We start from the raw sequence: 18659 nt of genomic DNA, 5'->3' as shown, positions 1-18659 counted from the left end.
ATACAAGGGCTTAGGATACAATACGCATGGGGATTTTTCAACAGACATGCACCTTAAAGCATCGTGCCACATGGTTGGTGTGTGCTTAGCTGCCAACCGTGAGCTCACACGTGGCAGTCGATCAGGGAAGGGGCAATTGTCTTGAATTTTGTTAAACAAACCTTGAAAACGTTGTCAACAAACGGTGTAACATCTACTTAAGGCAAAGGGAATGTAAAGTCTGGACCGATACGAAGCTGTTAGACAAGAGAAAGAAAACACACAATGACAACTGTGTCAAAATATATCTTTAAGTACTTCAACAAAGTAAGCAATGTATTTATGAAACTATTATTAATATACCGTGAGTGGCAATGCTGCCATAGGGTTAATAAATACAAGGTCAGCGGACCCCCTTTCCTCTTGACTGGATAGAAATGGGCAGCCCCCAGCCAGGGGCAGGTAAGTGTGGAGGGAGTACCTGTCGTCGTATAATGTTCGCTTGCCCACTGTAAGAAGGCGTAGAATATACACGTTATTCCTAGAAGGTGCTACAGTGTCCACATCCTGGTGCTGTACATTGAACTGGGAATGGTTAACCAGTGGAAAGTTTTATCTGTGCTGGTTGATTGTAATTGGATTGGTGGATGTGATTTAAGAGAGTGCATGAATTTTGGTAAGCAATACATGTTTAAAGTTTGTATGAAGCTTGTTGTACATTTTTGCACGTACTGCATATGGCAATTCATATGTTAAGCGATCTTATTTTATGAATAAATAAATACATATATACATCCAAGTATCCCTACACCGACTACGCCAATGATGGCCACACCCCTGTATTTGCATCTGCATCACTCTACAACAAAATGATCCCCCAGGATAATCAGACTTTATAAGTACAAAACAATACGTTGTGACTGTCACTTATTGGGCTGTATATTACAAAAACATATTTGTAATTATATGAAAAATATCTCATGATATTTGTCCAATCAATATGACATAGTTTCAAAATTCTAGTAAATCACATTTTACCAATATATTATTACATATTTTTCGTAAAATTAAACAGGCACATGTGTTTTTGTAAAACACAGTGCAATAAGTGAGAGCCGCCAAAAATTGTTCGGAGGGGAGTTCGTTTTGTTGTAAGGTATAAAAAAAGCCTGTCCCCTTCGACTTGTTTGAGTTTGTAGCAGCGACATACATTTTATTAAATAATAAAATAGGCCGAGGCCATGGACTTACAGTTTACAATATCCCCACTGAGCTGTAGAATTTGTGGAACGGGTATTGTGAGAATTATTGCATCAAACTCTTCCGGGGATCCCGACTTTCTGCAAACTTCCCATTTCCCTTCTCTCAGGTTTATTTGCGTGACGTGATGTTCATAGAAAACAGCAGCGCCTGCTTCAGAAGTGAAAAAATTACTGAAATTTCGAACCGTAAAGGATACTAAAGTCACCAGGAAAATGCAAATACATTGAGCAAAGAGATTAACCACATTATATTACACCACTGCCCCACTCTGCGATTCCCAACATGCCAGACGTTGGTGCTGGCACACGCAGCAGGTACAGGAGATTTTGAGATACAGATTTTCCATAATGCCAGTCATCTAATCAGTAGAAATCACCTTGGCTGCGCTTGCAAAAGATCCAAATTCTGAGTTTCTAGTTCAAAATTTCAAAAACTAGTGCTTAATTTTCACAAAAACATATCGAGTCGTCTTCAAAAGCATGCTCTTTTATCACTCAAGCAGAACAGCTCAGTACAATTCTCTCAATATATTGACTAAATAGATGCATATAAAAAGTAGGCCTATTCATTGTGCTAATATAGTATAGAACAAGGGTGTCAACTCCAATACATATTGATGACTTTGTCAACTATCTTTGTCAGCAATTATTAGACCAGATTCTAAACTAAATTCAAGCATGAGAGAGAAGAAGGAAGTGTGGATTAAGGTGAGGAAACACTGGGGTGTGCAAAGTTATAATTTTATATTCCTACTAACCTTGGTATTTCTCTCCAAAAGTTAGAAAATATGCAACCTTTGCATGGTTATTGTATCCTCTACAAATATTTTGTATGTATTGTATTGTAATTGCATTTGTTGAAATAACTGTATTCGGTTGTTTGTTTAAATCATCAACGTTTACAAGAATAATGAAAGTTCACCATTTTACAATAAAATAAATTTCAGGGGCTGAATTTAAAATCATAATAAAATGACTAAGATAAAAACATACATTAAAAAACCAAAGTTCAGATTGGCAGCCTTCCAGGTAATAGTCACGCCACAAACAGAAGTGTTAGGAAAAAGCTGATATATGGTACACAAATTCATTGTTTCCATTTGCCAACATATCATAATCAAAAAGGGTTTGTTTTCTGATACTAACAATCAGTGCAACCTAGGATAAAAACTTCTGGCGAGTAATCCAAAAGGAGAATAAACAAGCATTGGCATAGCCAATAGGTCTCGCCTTTGGGACCTTATAAGGGTTTAGCCATGCACCAGTTGATGTTGTTGCACCAAAGATATCATGCTGGATAACTAAACACCTATAAGGTCCCAAAGGCGAGACCTATTGGCTATGCCAATGCTTGTTTTGCATGTTGGCGTTAAACACCAATCCTCACGGGTCACATACAGAAAGGCAGAAGAGTGCATGCGTTGTGTACTGTTGAGATAACGTGTCCAACATGTGCAAAAAACAGAGCTACAACAATGAATCTGCGATGGTAAAGCTAATGGACAGAATCTCAAAAGAACAGGTGGCTATATTATAAATCACAACTAAAATGCAGAGAGAAAAATGTCAAAAGGAGTGGAAGGGAACAAAATCTTTAGCCACTTCACATAAAGGTGAACACTAAAGGGACCCTCCTGCAAGCACAGATTTACCACATTACTTGCACAGAATGCTTTGGGTAGACGCCGGGGGTGCTTAGAGCGGGAATTAGTGTTTGAAGTAAAACGACATGTGTCTAAATGTACACATGGCACACACTGGCAAGATCGCCTGTGATCCTACTCTGCCCCTGGTGTGAAAGTGCTATGTGTCTCTGCCCCGGCTGGACAATGCATTCCTTTATTTAGGGCCAGTAACATCCAATTAGCCTCTAGGATAGCGCCACGTTGCCCACTGCCCCAGCCCTAGCTTCTGTTCTGTCTCCCTGAGAGGAAGCGGGCTCCTTTCTCTACCCATCCGCGCTCATGGCCTCTATTCTTAGCCTGCAGACCCATGTCCTTTGGCAGGGATCGTCCAATGCTCTCCAAAGTGCAAATCCACTGGATGAAGCGCCAGGTAACAATGTTTATTTGTGCCGGTGTTTCATTTTACAACCGGATAGGGTCTGTTTGTGGGTGTACATTCCTTAAATCATGTGTAGAAAAATGAAACAGAGACTCGACTGGTACACAACATGTATACATGGCAATATCCAGTGCTCATAGACTGAAGAAAAGACATGTATTACTTTTTAGATACATTTCTAGCTAAACACAATCAATTTAAATGCACATGCAGTTAGATATACAGTTTTCTTTCTTTGAAAAGTAGAGTAAATAATTTTGTTTCATTTATTGTGACACGGCGGCAGCAGGCAGGCTGATGGGTGGATCAACTGGGTGGGGATGCTCGAGGGGGGGCAATGCGTGTCAGCATGTTGTTAGCGGTGAGTGTTGGAGGCACTACCCAAGGTCTGTGGAAGAGGACCGAGGGTAGGGAAGGGGTATGGTAGCTCTGTGGAAGACGCAGGGATTTTGCCAATGTGAGGGAATGGGAAGGGAGTGAGGCGGCGGTGTGGGGGAAGCCTGGAAATGCCATAAGAGTCCAAGAGGGAGAACAAGGCAGCGTGAATAAAACAGCGGCGATGGTAACCGCGAAATGGGGCAGGGTGTTACTAGGGGAGAGCGGCTGGGAAAGCAGTGGGTGCGGAACTCTTTGAAAGTTATGTGGAAAGGCTAACGCTCTCTTCGAACAGGATCGCTGACAAAAACACTGACAATGAAAGAACGCAAATCAATGTCAACATGTTCTAGCGCTGAAAAGAACACTGACACTGAAAGAACGCAAATCAATGCCAGCATGTTCTAGCGCTGAAAAGAACACCAACAATGAAAGAACGCAAATCAATGCCAGCATGTTCTAGCGCTGAAAAGAACACCGACAATGAAAGAATGCAAATCAATTCCAGCATGTTCTTGAGCAGATGTTTTCCTTCACAAACAAACATGAGCAGATGTTTTCCTTCACAAACAAGCATGTCATATGCAAAAGCGCAAGCAAAAAAGGAGACGGAGAGGGCGAAGCCAGTGAACGGCCGTGTGGGCGAGGAGAGAGGCGCGCTCGTGCTTGGGAGAGCAGTCTGCTAATTTTTCAAGCACTGCACTCGTGCTTGTGGCGCGCCCCTTCTCGCTCCCGCAAGGTGGATGGCGCCACAAGCACAAGTATGTGCTTGAAAATGAGCAGAGCGACGGCTAAAGGCCCTCCTATGCAACGCATGCGCTCTGCGTAGGCGAGACCTCAAAAACACTAACAGCAAAGTCTATTGGCCAAGATGTATCTGTTTTTTAAATTCTGTATGCAGTCTGTATTGCCTAGATCTAAGGTTTAAACAGATCAGTCTTATCCACCTACTGTGTATCAGTTGGTATTTGATACAAAAGAAAAATATGTGTTCTTCTGTCTCTTTTGTTCTTGCACATGCAGGACATAGGTCTGTTGATACTCCTTACTGGGAAACTTTAGAAGCAGATTGCCATATCTAAATCTAGCATATAAACTTTTGGCAAGTGGTGGAATGATTTGGTCCAGGAAAGGTTCAAATCGTGGGCATGGCTTGGCATTTAAGAACAGCATTGTTAGGTGGCCATTAGATTGTCTTGTAGCATAACACTCGCCCACAACCACCCAATACCTGGATTTCATTTTTAGTAGGTCTCCACTAGTTTTTTTCTCTGGGTGCTCCCATAAATCAAGAATATTCATTGATTTAAACCAACCTGCGATATGTTTGAACCAATGTAGTTTTTTAGCACCACTGATCATTAATACCTCCCTCATAGAATCACAATAGTCAGAAAGCTGGGGAGTCGTCCACATGCGTAAATGTTACAGATGTGGTAGCCCTAGTCATCTGGATAATATATAAGGTGTCAAGCCAGATCAGTTACCTGTCATAAATGCGGAAGAAGGGGTCACATGCCCTGGGTCTGTAGAGATCAACAATCCAAAGCCGTGGGGGGAGGAGCCTAGCTCGAGAGCGTAATGGCCGCCTTTTAGCTCGGCTCCGTCGGCCCTCCGGCTAACCTCGAATATCCTGCAATATATCCTGTACTGCGACGATACTTCACTACAGATTTTGGAATTTAAAGACCCACTCTTACTCACCGTCTGGTCCGGAGGCTCCTGCGTGCTGTGGGTCCGCAGCTGTGTCCTCGGTGAGATTGGGGCCTCCGGGCGCTCGAGACCGGGACCTCGCCTGTGGGACCCGACCGGCGGTGCAGAGATTGCCGGCCCCGGCCGCGAGAGTGAGCCACTGGTGGCAACCGTTGTGTGTATGCCCCGGCGATCCTGAACCGGCCCCGATTTCTGGACCGTGCGGCTGGAGGGGGACGAGATGTGTTGGGGGCTGACTGTGTGAAGGGGTCCCTTCGCCTTTGTCCTGTCCGGCAGCCCTGGACCCCGTGCCTGGCTCTCGCCTGTGGAGCCTGCCACTGTTCGGAGGGGGCCCCCCCCCCCATCGAGCGCCTGCCCGTTCTGTGCCGGTGAGGCCGTTGTTGGGAGCCTCCGGAGGTCTGTAAAGTCCTACATTTGGGAACTGTTTGGGGGCCCACGGTGGAGTGTGGGGCGGCGAAACTCACAAGATGGCTACCAACAACGTGGGGGGTGATCCGCTCTGCACCGACGATCCTTGCTGGCCAGATTGTGCGGAGGCCTGGGCGTGTACTCGAGCGCCCACGCCCGGAGATGTCCTGGACGCCTTGATGTCCTTGTACGCTGTCTTGGCCCCCGGTGCTTCTACCGATCCCATGCGGCCCGCCTCCATTTTGGGTCGCCGCTCTTTCATGCACCCCTATCGTCCTGATGCCTCCATTGCTTCGCCCCCTTCGGCTGCGCCAGGAGTTGCTGCTGTTGTTCTTCGGCCGCTTGATGGGCCGGTGGCTTTTGAACCTCTGCTTTCTCACCGCCTGGACTTCGAGGACTTCCACACGACGCGGAGATCTGCTCCTTCCCGGACAACTGGGAATTATGGTGGGCCGCCGTTTGCTCCCGCTTCGATGGATTCAAACTTTTGTCCTGGAGGGGTACCTTTGTATTGTCGAACTGCGCACCTGGACTCCGGCTTGCTTTTGCCTGCCCTGTTGTTGCTGCTACAATTGACTTGCTTTATTGACTTTTTGTATTCCCTCCGTACGATGGCTCTCCCTAACCTACATCACTGCCGTAACTCTGGTCAACATTACGATAATTCTGTGCTGGGTGGTCCGCTCCATATTATCCTTTATTGGGTTGGTTTCGTGGTTAGGAAGGGTTGGGGGTAAGTTGCACAACATGATAGTTTGCTGGTTTACCTGCCCGTTGCACTGATGCTTGTATTCCCGACATTGTGAAACGTTAAAATTTCCCCCTCCTCCCCCTCCTTGCGGGTTTCTGCTGTATGTGAAGGTGTAGTACTGATTTGATACTTATTCATTTGTTGGGCCGGGGAGGGTCGTAGCCGAATGTGTTTGTTCATATCCTCTGGCTCCTCCCTCATATTTTATTTTTTTGTTTCATATTCCCTCTCCTCCTCTTTTTGTCTCCTTATTCTACTTTCTTTCTTTACTATATTTCGGGTTTCGGATTAGGGCGACAGGCACGCTGTTTGGAGGGTAGGCCGTAGCCTTCTGCAGGGGTGCGGGGTGGGACGGGTGGGCGGGGTCTTTCAGAGTTTTTTTTTTTTTGGTTCTATGGCCCTTTTCTATCTCTTTATAGCGGTGCCGCTTCTGTCCTCGCTTCTCTGGCATGAGTGGGTTGGGGTCTGTTGCTATGCCACTTTTATCGGTTTCGATGCTCCGTCGCGACTGCCATACCCTTCTTCTCGCCAGCTCTCCACTTTCTTCTGTACTATTAGCCGCGGGATGCCTGGCCCGGGGTGGCGCCCATCTTGCACGATTGTGTTTCTCCTTTTATATTTCTTTTTCTTTGTTCTTCCTTTTTTCCTTTCCCCTGTTCTTGCCCTTCTTGGTTTCCTCCCCTCTGTTTCCCCCCTATTTTTCCCCCTTTCCCTCCCCCTCTCCCCTTCCCCCCTCCTCTCCCCCCCCCTTTTTCCCAGGCTCGTATGGAGAGAAATAGGTTCCGTTCGTACAGTCTATCCGCTCCCCTTGCCTTTGTTAGCGTGTTATTGGGTGGGGGGCATGAGATGCTGGTAGTACTTGTATGCTTATCCACTATATTTTGCGTTTGTTTTGTGCTACGATCGACTCGTGTCTTTACATCCTCCTCCCCCCCCCCCCTCTTCCCGTTTTGGCATGGGTGTATTCCTGTTTATTGGTTTTTCCCGTATTTATGAGTCTGCCATGAGCCTTGTCCCCTTATTATAAAATGGACCTCGTTGATCCTGATATTGGGCCGTTAATGTCGCTTATCCCATTCCTAGCATTGTTTAAATATGTTTGCCTGCCTGCCAGCTGGCCTTGTGTCGCTTATTTTGACTTTTGATCGTCTTTGACTTGTGGCCGGCCGGATTGGTTGTAGGCCCACGCATGTTTATCCTATTGATGCAAATAAAGGTCTTCAAAAAAAAAAAAAAAAAAACCAATCCAAAGCCGTGCTGGCTATTGAACAGGAACATCCCCAAGAAGCCAAACTAGTGTTCCAACTGCAAAGTGGTGACAAGGCAAATGATTTCCCGTCCTGTACTATCACCTTGGATAAAAGAGAGGTGATGGTTTTTGCTGATTCTTGCTCACCCTATATCTTGGTGGAAGCTGAGGCATTTACCAAATTGTTTCCCTCGTGGCAACAGGGCATGCAGCCTCCCGACATCCATCCAGGGGGTCACAATAGGGACCCCATACCCTTGATAGGCGTGACAACCATGAACATAGGGTTTAAAGGGAGGAGTACTGTGGGCAAAATCTACATCATGCAGAAGGGATCCAACTTGTTGGGGTGGAAACACCAAAGGGGACTGGGAAGCAAGTTATACTCCAATAGTCCTGACCAAGTTCTCCTAGTGGCCCCGTCTGTGGAGGCACAGAGGTTTGCAATGACTTCCCCGAGGTCTTTATGGGCAAGCTAGGACTACTAAAAAACTTCCAACACTCCATTAAGCTCAAAACTAATGCTAGACCAGTGGCTCACAAGGTCATGCCCATACCACATATGATGCAAACACCCCTCCAAGCCGAATTAGACAAACTCTTGTCACAATGGGTTATCGAACCCATAGAAAGCTCGCAGTGGTTGGCCCCCATTGTCCTTATGACCAAGGCGTCCAGCAAGGAGATCAGGTTATGAGTGGACCTGAGGGACCTAAACAATAACATATGGGTGGATAGGCATCCCTTGCCACGTATACATGAGGTACTTACTCTAATCAAAGGTGCAAGTTGTTTCAGTGTGCTAGACTCTCGTCCGCCTACCATCAGGTAGAGCCACACCCTGACTCCCGCCACTTAACCTCATTCATAACTCCGCTGGGAGCGTTCCAGTACATTTGCATTCCCTTTTGTTTGGCTTCAGCAGCCACTGCCTTCCAAAGGATCATGCAATACGTACTTAAGGATCTACCATGTACCATGTGCTTTCAAGATGATATCCTCATTTATGGGAAAGATTTGGAAGAACATGACACCATTGTGAAGAGTGTGTTGGCCAAACTTGGGGCAGAAGGCCTGACCTTAAAGAAAGACAAGTGTTGGATAGGGGTAGGTTCTGTAGAGTACCTGGGTAATACTATTTCTCAGGATGGAATAAAGCCTAAGGTTGACCTGGTCGAAGCCATTCACGGGACAGCCGCTCCAGTGGGTGTTGAAGAATCAAAATCATTTTGGGGTTATCTGAGTACTATGCTAAGTTTGTCAGAAATTATACTAGTATTGTGGAGCCGTTGCGGGCATTACTCAAATCGAGAACCACTTTTGTGTGGTATGAAGATTGTCATGGGGCGTTCATCGCAGTGAAGGAGAGCGTTGCCTCTGCCCCATCGTTGGGCAGATTCGATCCCACGAAACCCACTGTCCTGTGCACTGCCGCAAGTAATAAAGGTTTGGGTGCAAGTCTCACCTAGGTTGTCAACGGCACGGAACAAGTGGTTGCATTTGTTGCTCGCGCCCTTAAAGGAGCAGAGGTAAATTACTCCGTGGTAGAAAAAGGGCCAGCAAACATTTCCGTTTCTTTCTTTGGGGTATTCCCTTCACTGTGAAGACCGACCACAAACCTCTCGTTTATGCTTTCACGACTAAGGGGTCTGAAAAAACCACAGCAAGCATAGCAAGTTGGATCTTGGGACTGGAAGGCTAAAATTTGAATGTAAAATATATGCCAGGTTCGGAAAATGTGGTAGCTGATTTCCTTTCTCGCTAACCTTCTGATGTTTGTGACTATCCAACCTTAGTTGAAAATGATGAAATTATACTTAAATTGTCTTTAAATTGTCTTGCCTGAGCAAAGAGGAGTGGGAGGAGTGCTTACGTAATGATGAGGTAATGAAGGCCCTTAAAAGCCTTATCGTTAAGGGGTGGCCTAATGAGATATGTAAGGTCGCCACTCCATTGAGCGTGTTCTGGGATGTAAAATTGGAATTGAACATTCAAGAGGGGACGGTTTGTAGGGGGAGAAAATTGTTTCACCTGTAGCACTTAGACAAAAAATAGTGGATCTAGCCCATATTGGTCACTTGGGGCGTAGCCTTACAAAAAACAAAATAAGATTGGATTACTGGTGGCCGGGGATGGATACCATAGATAAACATACAGTGAGAGACTGTCTCGAGTGCAGCCACTCGGAAAAGACACAGCAAGCAAGGAAAACCCCCCTAACCCCTGTTACAGTGTCAGATAGTCCATGGTCTAAACTAGCCCTCGACATAATCGGTCCCCCCAACCTCAAAACCATGAAGGAACGATTCATACTGAACATGTTGGACTACCACACTCGGTGGGTGGTTTATAAGTGTGTGCACCAGATAAACACGAAGGTGCTCATAAGCTTTCTGAGGGATGTATTCTTCGAGGAAGGTATCCCGGACATCCTGGTAACTGATAATGGGGTGCAATTTACACCAGAAAACATGACAGAATTCCTAACAGAAATGGGCATCACGCATCATTGTCCACGTGCCAACGGGTTGGTAGAACGAGTGAACCGCCTAGTAAAAGACTTTCTACAGCGTGGATAGATCTTAGGAATCTCAGCGGAAAATACATTGCAAGACACACTTTGGGCCTATCTTACTACCCCGAACTTGGTCACAGGGGTGACTTCCTTTAGTTCATTGAAGGGTAGGATTCCCAAAACCAGACTCTCACCTCCCCAAAAAAGACAGAATACCCGTGCTGTGAATCGTGATGAGATTAATAAAAGAGTGGCGATCACCTATATAAGTATAAGGACAAGTATGATGTACCTAAACATGTCAAAACTTGTACGGTCAGAGAAGGTGATTGGGTTGGAGTGGACCTTCCCAGACCACGCAGGAGGGAGGCCACAAGGTTCTCAGAACCCATGAAGGTAATTAAGGTGGGAAGAAATGTTGTTCAGCTTGTAAATGGGCAAACCTGGAGCATGGCAGACTTTTTCCTCATAGGGAAATATTGGTCCCTCAAGTTGATGCTCTAAGGGGTGGAAGTGCAGGCGTTGTTCCTAGGAGAACTAGGAGGTGTATTCTAGCTATCAAGGTTACCAGATCTACTGGGTACCTAGATCAAACATTATTTTCCATAGCTTCTCACGCGGTACAAAATCAAACTCGGCTCTCAGATCAACAAATGCTACATAAAGTTTCTGTTTTCTTAATAGCACATACGTCCAGGTTAACAGGGTGAACCTGAAGTCCTAATCGCATGTGCTAATTTTCGATCAAAATCCTGCTTGATATGGGGACAGTATCGCATTATCCTCTATCCAAACTTGAAGTTTATCCAAAACTTGTCTGGCTAAAATCTTTTGTAAATTGTCGATCAGGCTGATGGGTCTAAAGTTGGAAGGGACAGAGGCATCTCCCTTTTTGTGTATGGTGATTATCTCAGCTCCCCTCCATGTTGCCGGAATATCCCCACCAGCCGGTATACAATTTGACAAGAGGATTATATACGGGGCCCAAATCGTGGGTTCTGACTTATACAAGTCCCCTGGTATCAGGGCCAGGGGCTTTACCTGCCTTTAGTCTGTTAGTTGCTGAAAGGGTATCTTCTAGACTAAAAACCAGTGCAGTGCCAGACATATTCATGACAGGAAGGGTGTTAACAAAGGTCTGATCGGCTCTAGATTCATCCTACAGCCAGATCCCCCAGCCTTGGAATATAGTCCTGAAAAGTGTTCCACCTAAACCTCTGGCTGGCTATGGTAACTAAGGGTATTTGCATTCTCCAAACTTCCTTTTGCGAAGATGTGCCAGAATAAGCGAATGTCTTTACCTTTCGCAGCTAATATCAGATCTTGCCAATTTTTTTCAGCAAAGTCGTGCTTGGCTTTGGTGAGTGCAGCTTTGTATCTTTTGCATGCCAAAGCTACCCCAGACTGACTATGCTCCTTGACAGCTAAATGTAGTGCCCCCTTTGTTAGCCTGCATTCGCTGTTGCACCATTTATTGTCTGTTGTGCTAGCCTTGGTTATCCCGTAGAGACCTGGATGCCTGCCGGACGCGGCTTGAGCTACTGGATACTAAAAATATTGACAAATTACTACTGAAGATACTTTCCCTTTGCACTAACCAAGTCTTAAACAGGCGGACCACTGAGCCTGAGGAGCCATAATTGGTCCCAACACGGATGCATTTCACTGAACATGGCTTTTCGGAGGCTTGACCTATCCGGCACTACTCTTTGCCCTGAAGAAGCCCTTTGTTTGGATGAAACGCGTTCGCTGTCATTGTTGATGCAAACCAACCGCTCTTGAAATAAAAGACAATGGCTAGAAACTAAAGAGTACGGATTTTTCTTGTACACTTCTTACCTTGTTTCGTACTGTTTACTAATTATATTGCCTCTCATCCTCCCCATGTGTTGTGCTAGCAGGCCTTCTACCAGAGCTATTTTTAGTCAAAACTATTTGAAGGGCATCATAAAATTCCCTGTGCACTGATAGTAATGGAATTAATTCAGAGAAGTGTGCACAGTCCAAGCTGCTGCTCAAGCCCAAAAGAAAAAGTATGAGTAGCTCATATATCCTGGTGTATAGGACCTGGTCTGCTAGGACTTTAGGCCAGGAGACTCTTCTGCAATTGTTGGTTACAAGAGTCTCTTCTGCTCTAGAAATGCAACTTGATGGATTCCTATCCAGGGCAGTCCGCGACATTTTCAGCAGCAAAGGGGTGTGATCGCTGTCGAACCTCAGAGCAATTATCATATCCTCCACTAAAGTCCAGATTCGTACACCAACAAAAATATAATCAATAACACTAGTGCTGGCACCCCGTTTAAAAGTGACCTGCCTGTTTCAGTCAGATTTGGTTCCCCCGTTGCATGCCCTCAGGCTCCTTCTTGTAATCAAGGCTGCAATTTGCAGGGAAACAGATGTTAAACGATGGCTCTGGTTACTAGCTGCCAGGCTAGGTATGCCCCGCAGCTCATCCTCTTCCTCGTGTAGTGTGCTTAACAATTGAGAAGGCTCGAAAGAAGCATTGAAGTACCCAGCAACTATAATTTTGGAGTTCATTTGATATACTCCTACCAGGTCATCTAATAAAGATAGTACTGGAGCTTTGTTGCTATAAGACTCATTGGTTTTGTGTTGTACTGAGAGTTCTCATTTGAACTTGGTCCTACGTCGGTTTTAGTGTTTTGTGAATTTGAATAAGTGTGTTAAGTGTGCAAGAAAAATATGTCAGAGAATGAAGCTTTCGCTTACAGTGAGGATCATATAAAGAAGCTGCTAGCGGCTCCACCCCTCTTTGCGTCAGCATCTTTAAGCGTATCAGCACAAAATCAAAACGAGACAGATAAATTACTCGGACTAAAGAAAAAACAGATTCGGACGGATCTACATGGTCACTTTTTGCTCCAACATTTGAGAGCTGGTACTATTCCAGGAGGCTTACAAATAAAAAATATACCTGTAATCTTCACAGAGGACCCTATTTATCAAAAAGGCTACAGTTTCATAGAAACAAAGTGTAGCCGGGATTTAATGGTACTGACAATCAAGACAGCTCAAAGACTATCAAAAGTACAACTAGTGGAAATAGAAAGTTTACAATCTAGTATTGCTACAAATCAACTGATCACGGACGCTAAAGGATTATTGGAAAAAGTGGAAAAGGAAATCAGCGAATTCAAGGACTATACCATAAATCAGAAAACTAACCAATTCGATAAAGATCAAAAAACCTTCAATTTAGAAAAGGTATACCCGTTCCTACAACCAGATTTCTACTCCCGCCCTGAATCTCGAAGACACTTACAGGAGTACCAAGGAAGATCTTTCCAAAAATACATCACCTTTTCGGACACCTCATCCTCAGGCAGTAGCAGTGAAGGAGACAATATAGATCCTAGAAGAACTACCAACAGAAGGGGCTCTTTCCAACAGAACCAACAGGGCCCTACTTTTTTAGGGAGAGGCCAGACAAAACCCAGAGGAAAACCAAGATACAACCAACCATGGGAAATGTCGACCAGACGCCAAAATTACAAGAACTGACGCCTTCATTCATTTTCAACATTTCCGATAAAACTTTGACAAAGGACGAAGAAAGTGTCCTTCAAAAAGGACTCACATTTGTCCCTGCAAAAAGAACGGATTTTGTCAAATTAAAGACTGAAACCATAGAGTTCTTTCGCAAAATCAGATTAAAAACAGTCTTCTCAGAAAATCCCCTGGAATTTAGTATGGAGACCACTGGCCTCCATAATAAATCCACATTTTGTCCTCCAAACCACAAAATACCAAAGGAGTTAGTCACGTTTGGGAGAACTATCCTATCAGAAATTGCTGATAAGGAAAAGAAGACCAAGTGGATCAAACATAATATCACCAAATCTGAATCAATGGCATTGACAAATCTGAAAAAAGATACATCTGTTATCATAAAACAAGCAGATAAGGGTGGGTCAATGGTGTTATGGGACCGTTCATTATTCATCAACGAGGTCAAAAAACAACTAAGTGACACCAATTGTTATCGAAAGATCAACAAAGATCCCACATTAGAATTAAAACATCAACTACATGCCATCATCGACGAAGCATTCCAACAAGGCTTTCTTGGAAAAAGAGAATCAGAATATCTAAAGATTAAACATCCCAGAATTCCGTTGTTTTATGTACTGCCAAAGGTACATAAAAATGAGAAGACTCCCCCTGGACTCCCCATAGTGTCAGGTTGCGAATCCCTGATGGAACCGATATCCAAATTTGTGGACTTCTTTTTAAAGCCATTCATATCTAGTGTAAAATCTTACATTAGGGATACAACTGACTTCATTAATAAATTACATGAAGTTAAATTTGACAGAACGAACGATTGGATGGTGACAATGGACATCACGTCCCTGTATACCCAGATACCACAAGATGAAGGCATACAGGTTTTAAAATCTATATTGGATACAAGAGAACGACCACAAAAGGTACCAACAGAATGTATTGCTCAATTGGCACAGTTTGCATTAAAACGGAATTACTTTTACTTTGACGGAGACTTTTATTTTCAAGTAGGCGGCGTGGCAATGGGTTGCCCATTTGCTCCAGAACTGGCCCTCCTTTACATGTCAAGCTAAGAAGAAAAATTCATCTACCATGATAACCCTTTTGGAACATGGATTAGAAATTGGAATCATTATATCGACGATATTTTCTTTGTATGGTCTGGCTCCGAAGAGGAGGTAAAGCATTTTAATGATTGGCTTAACAACAGAACACAGGAAATCAAATTCAGCCTGATGTATTCAAAAAATAAAATTTCTTTCCTAGATGTGGAGATATACCCTTCGGAGGAAGGAGGTCTGATGACTACTCTATATAAAAAGGAAACTGATCGGAACAAATCATTGCATTTTACCAGCAATCACCCCCCGAAGCCTGAAGGAAAACTTGCCGTAAGGGCAATATTTAAGGATTCGCAGAAACTGTCAGGACAAAGAGGAATACTTAAAACATGCCGATAAACTGACTACTAATTTAATTGAACGTGGATACCCTAAAAAACTACTTCGACGTTCCAAAAAATGAGCGTGGTGGACACCACGAGCATGTCTACTGGAGAAAAAGGTCAAAAAGAAATTGGACTGAATAGTATTAGTCACTACATATTGCCCCAATTCCAACATGTTAAAAAAGGTGGTTAATAACAACTGTCATTTGGTAAAAAATCTATGCGAAGATTTAAAAAAAACCTCCTCTATTCGCTTTCAAGAAAGAATCAAGTATAGCCAATAGATTAGTGAGAGCAGCATTACCAATAAAAGCACAACCCACTTTAAGGACCATGATTGGATTACCTCCTGTTATGGGCCACCACAAATGTGGTGGATGCAACTGTTGTGATTCCACCGAAGAAGGGTCAACTTTCAAATACAACGAAGTAACATGGAAACACGATATTTTTACTAATTGTAAATCACGGTATGTGATATATGGAATTAAGTGTGCATGTAACCTGCTTTATATCGGCAAAACGAATCAAGAGATTCGTACAAGAATTCAGCAACATAGATCGCGACTAAAACGAAAAGTCCCCAATGCTCTATTGGTGAATCACTGGCAAATAACAAATCATGGAGATAATGAATTGCGATGGACAGTGATTGCAAAAGTTGAACAGGACTTAAGAGGAGGAGATTTGGAAGCTAAACTTTCACGAAAAGAAGCAATGATGATTGTGAAATTTAATACAGCCATCGATGGATTAAATGAACTGTCTGAAATGTACAAATTATAATGAAGACCAAGATTGTGATCATAATATGCCCTCTTGACTCGGCTGAAATATGGTAGTCGATGCACTTACAGTTCACCACTGTGTGAACAAGTTCCCCTATGCAAGATGGCCCCCCTGAACGAAATACAAAGAAGAAATTGTTAATGTTAAAAGTATCTTTATTTACATCCAACGCAATCACCAAAATGTGAACCCAAGATAAGAGAAACAGCATTTAATAGGCATACAATGCCAGTCAAACACTAACATACAGTGTCAAACCTAGGAATCCTGGCCACTTAAATATGGCACCCGCAAAAAAACAGAAATCATGTGACACGCTTAATAGACAGGAAACACACGCGGATGAACGCGGAATGCCGGAGACTGAGAGCCCGGACCCTGATTAAATCGGAACACGAAACAAACTAAAGGTGAGCACCATCCAACACTACAAATTGAGAAAACAATTGCCCCAGACCACTAAGGAAAGCGTAATGCCCCAACCCTAATAACAATGCACCTTCCCATCTTTGAGGCGCATCGTGGGCTCCGTTTGAGAAAACAGAAATTCCCCCCGTCCTCCCCGCAATTCACATGTGGACAAAAAGAACAACAAAATAGGTAAGACACCCAGTCTTTCAACAGACTATTTACCAACTAGTTTGGTGACCAGGACCGCCTAAATTAAATAAAACGTCTGTTCTCTTCCACAGAGAGAGGCGCCTAACCACAAGATAGCAGTGAGTAATTTCTTTGATGCTGTTTGAGGATTGATACATGTGGCAATTATAGAAAGAATACCAATATGTTTATCTACCATTTAGGTGGTCCCGCTTCGTGGTCGTTGGTGATTTAAGGATTACAAATCTGTCTGACAATTAGAGAGGTAAGAGGTAGAGAGGTGGCTGTTGAGCCTATACCAGTTTCCATTCTAAAACAAACAACTAATAAAGGTTCCCCCCTTTTTTCTTTTTTCATTTGCAGTCTATGGTCCTGATGAGAACTCCACATTAAAGAGAGTTCGAAACGCGTAGACCTTGCTATGTTGAAACCATAAGAAAATCCAATGATACTTGTATTATAGTGATTTACGCTTTGAAATTAGATTCTATGGTTTCCTTTTGAAAAAGTTGTATATAAACTGTATAAATAAAGTTTTTTGATACTAGAGTGTTAGGAGTATGAATGTGTGTTGAGTATGTTTGACAAAGATCTTTAGTGATAGTGTGTATGAATGATATGAAGGGGATGTGGTACAATAATGATTAAATGTTTGTTTATGTTATGTTTTTTAAATGTTTCGTTGGAATATATAAAATGTACAAAAAGTAAATGAAAAATTTGAAATAAAATGAAAATCTAAAAGATTGATTCAAAAAATCAGATACTTCTCACATAGTGTTCTATTCGTGTGTGAGTAAGACAAATCATTGATTTACTGATATTAGCAGCATTGGCAACTTTTTTTTGTATATATAAGACTCAGACCAGCATAGACGTTAAACAAGGTCAAATATAGTCCTGTTGGAAAAGCAAGCTGGATCCCCAGAATATCTTGAGATGTTATTGTTAATTGCTTGTACTTGCAAGCTACACTATTCCTCACAAAAATTACCTGCCCCCGCTAGCTCTGCCTATTGTTTTTGGTGGATTGGCTTCTACGCTGAATGTGGAATAGCCATTTATATGGACCCTATCCACAGCCCAAGTCTCCTGGAAATTGCAAATACCATTTTTGCCTACATAGGAATACCATTCGGGATCTTGGAATGGATCCCTGCCAAATTCCAAGAGATTAAGGTTAGGTTATTATTTGCCTCTGTACTAAGTGTGCATAGACATCCATGGGTATCTATGTTACATATCAACATATTGCCACTGGTCGAACAATCCAGTCGGGTGGATGAATAAAGTTGCAACTGGAGTGCGACCTTGGCTATGCTAATGATATTGTTAGATTGTGCATCAGCATTTGGTACCGAAAGCAGATTACTACTAAACAATTCGGTAGAGTGGCTGTCACCTCAGGAATTAAAAGCAAGATCACTAACACAGGCCATATGGTCTAGCAGGGGGTCAAGAGAACATTTTTATTTCCTTATTTGGCCACATACTGAAGTAGCCAAGTTTACTTCATCTATTCTACTGCTACTAAATGGTTGGGTTTGGGGTTTTGTCTGGCTTTGCTATGCCTATAGTGCTGCGTTTTGCATGAGGCGATACAGGGATAAGGAATAAAAAAACTAGTAGTATTCCAGAGTCAATCTTCTAATTGAGATAAAGACCCCTCCCTTGGCTTGCAGCTCTGTAATACATCATCAGCTCCAGGCCTGCAATACGTAAATCTAATGGATGAGTTATTTGGAGGCTTTGTCCTGATATCTAGGGACACCAAGTCATCAACTATACTAACATCTTTTAGTGTGAGTTCTATCACATCGAAAGCTGAATTCTTGGGGGAGCTCCTTTGAGCACAGAGGATGTCATCTAGAATAACCGAGCGACAACCTCTAGTGTGCCTAATGTATAGATTTATTTATAAGTGATTCTTCAGGTTCGAGCTTTGCATAGGGCGGCAATTTGCGTACATTTATCAT

At 43.3% G+C, this 18659-nt stretch overlaps 1 protein-coding gene across 2 annotated transcripts in view; it reads right to left on the bottom strand.

Annotated features, from left to right (window-relative positions):
• The window catches only part of RNLS (renalase, FAD dependent amine oxidase), a 553624-nt gene that overhangs the window by 419416 nt on the left and 115549 nt on the right, over nt 1-18659 (bottom strand). The window contains exon 4 of one of the 2 annotated variants that reach the window (XM_078642883.1): nt 1231-1392. In XM_078642883.1, coding sequence (XP_078499009.1) covers nt 1231-1392 — 162 coding nt within the window. The remainder of the gene's footprint in view (nt 1-1230; nt 1393-18659) is intronic. The other variant, XM_078642884.1, reaches the window with a different exon arrangement.

The sequence above is a fragment of the Lissotriton helveticus genome, chromosome 5_1 (assembly GCF_964261635.1).
Source record: "Lissotriton helveticus chromosome 5_1, aLisHel1.1, whole genome shotgun sequence".
In the NCBI taxonomy this organism is placed as follows: domain Eukaryota; kingdom Metazoa; phylum Chordata; class Amphibia; order Caudata; family Salamandridae; genus Lissotriton; species Lissotriton helveticus.
The sequence above is the reverse complement of the archived record's forward strand: the minus strand, read 5'-3'. Positions and strand labels throughout refer to the sequence as shown.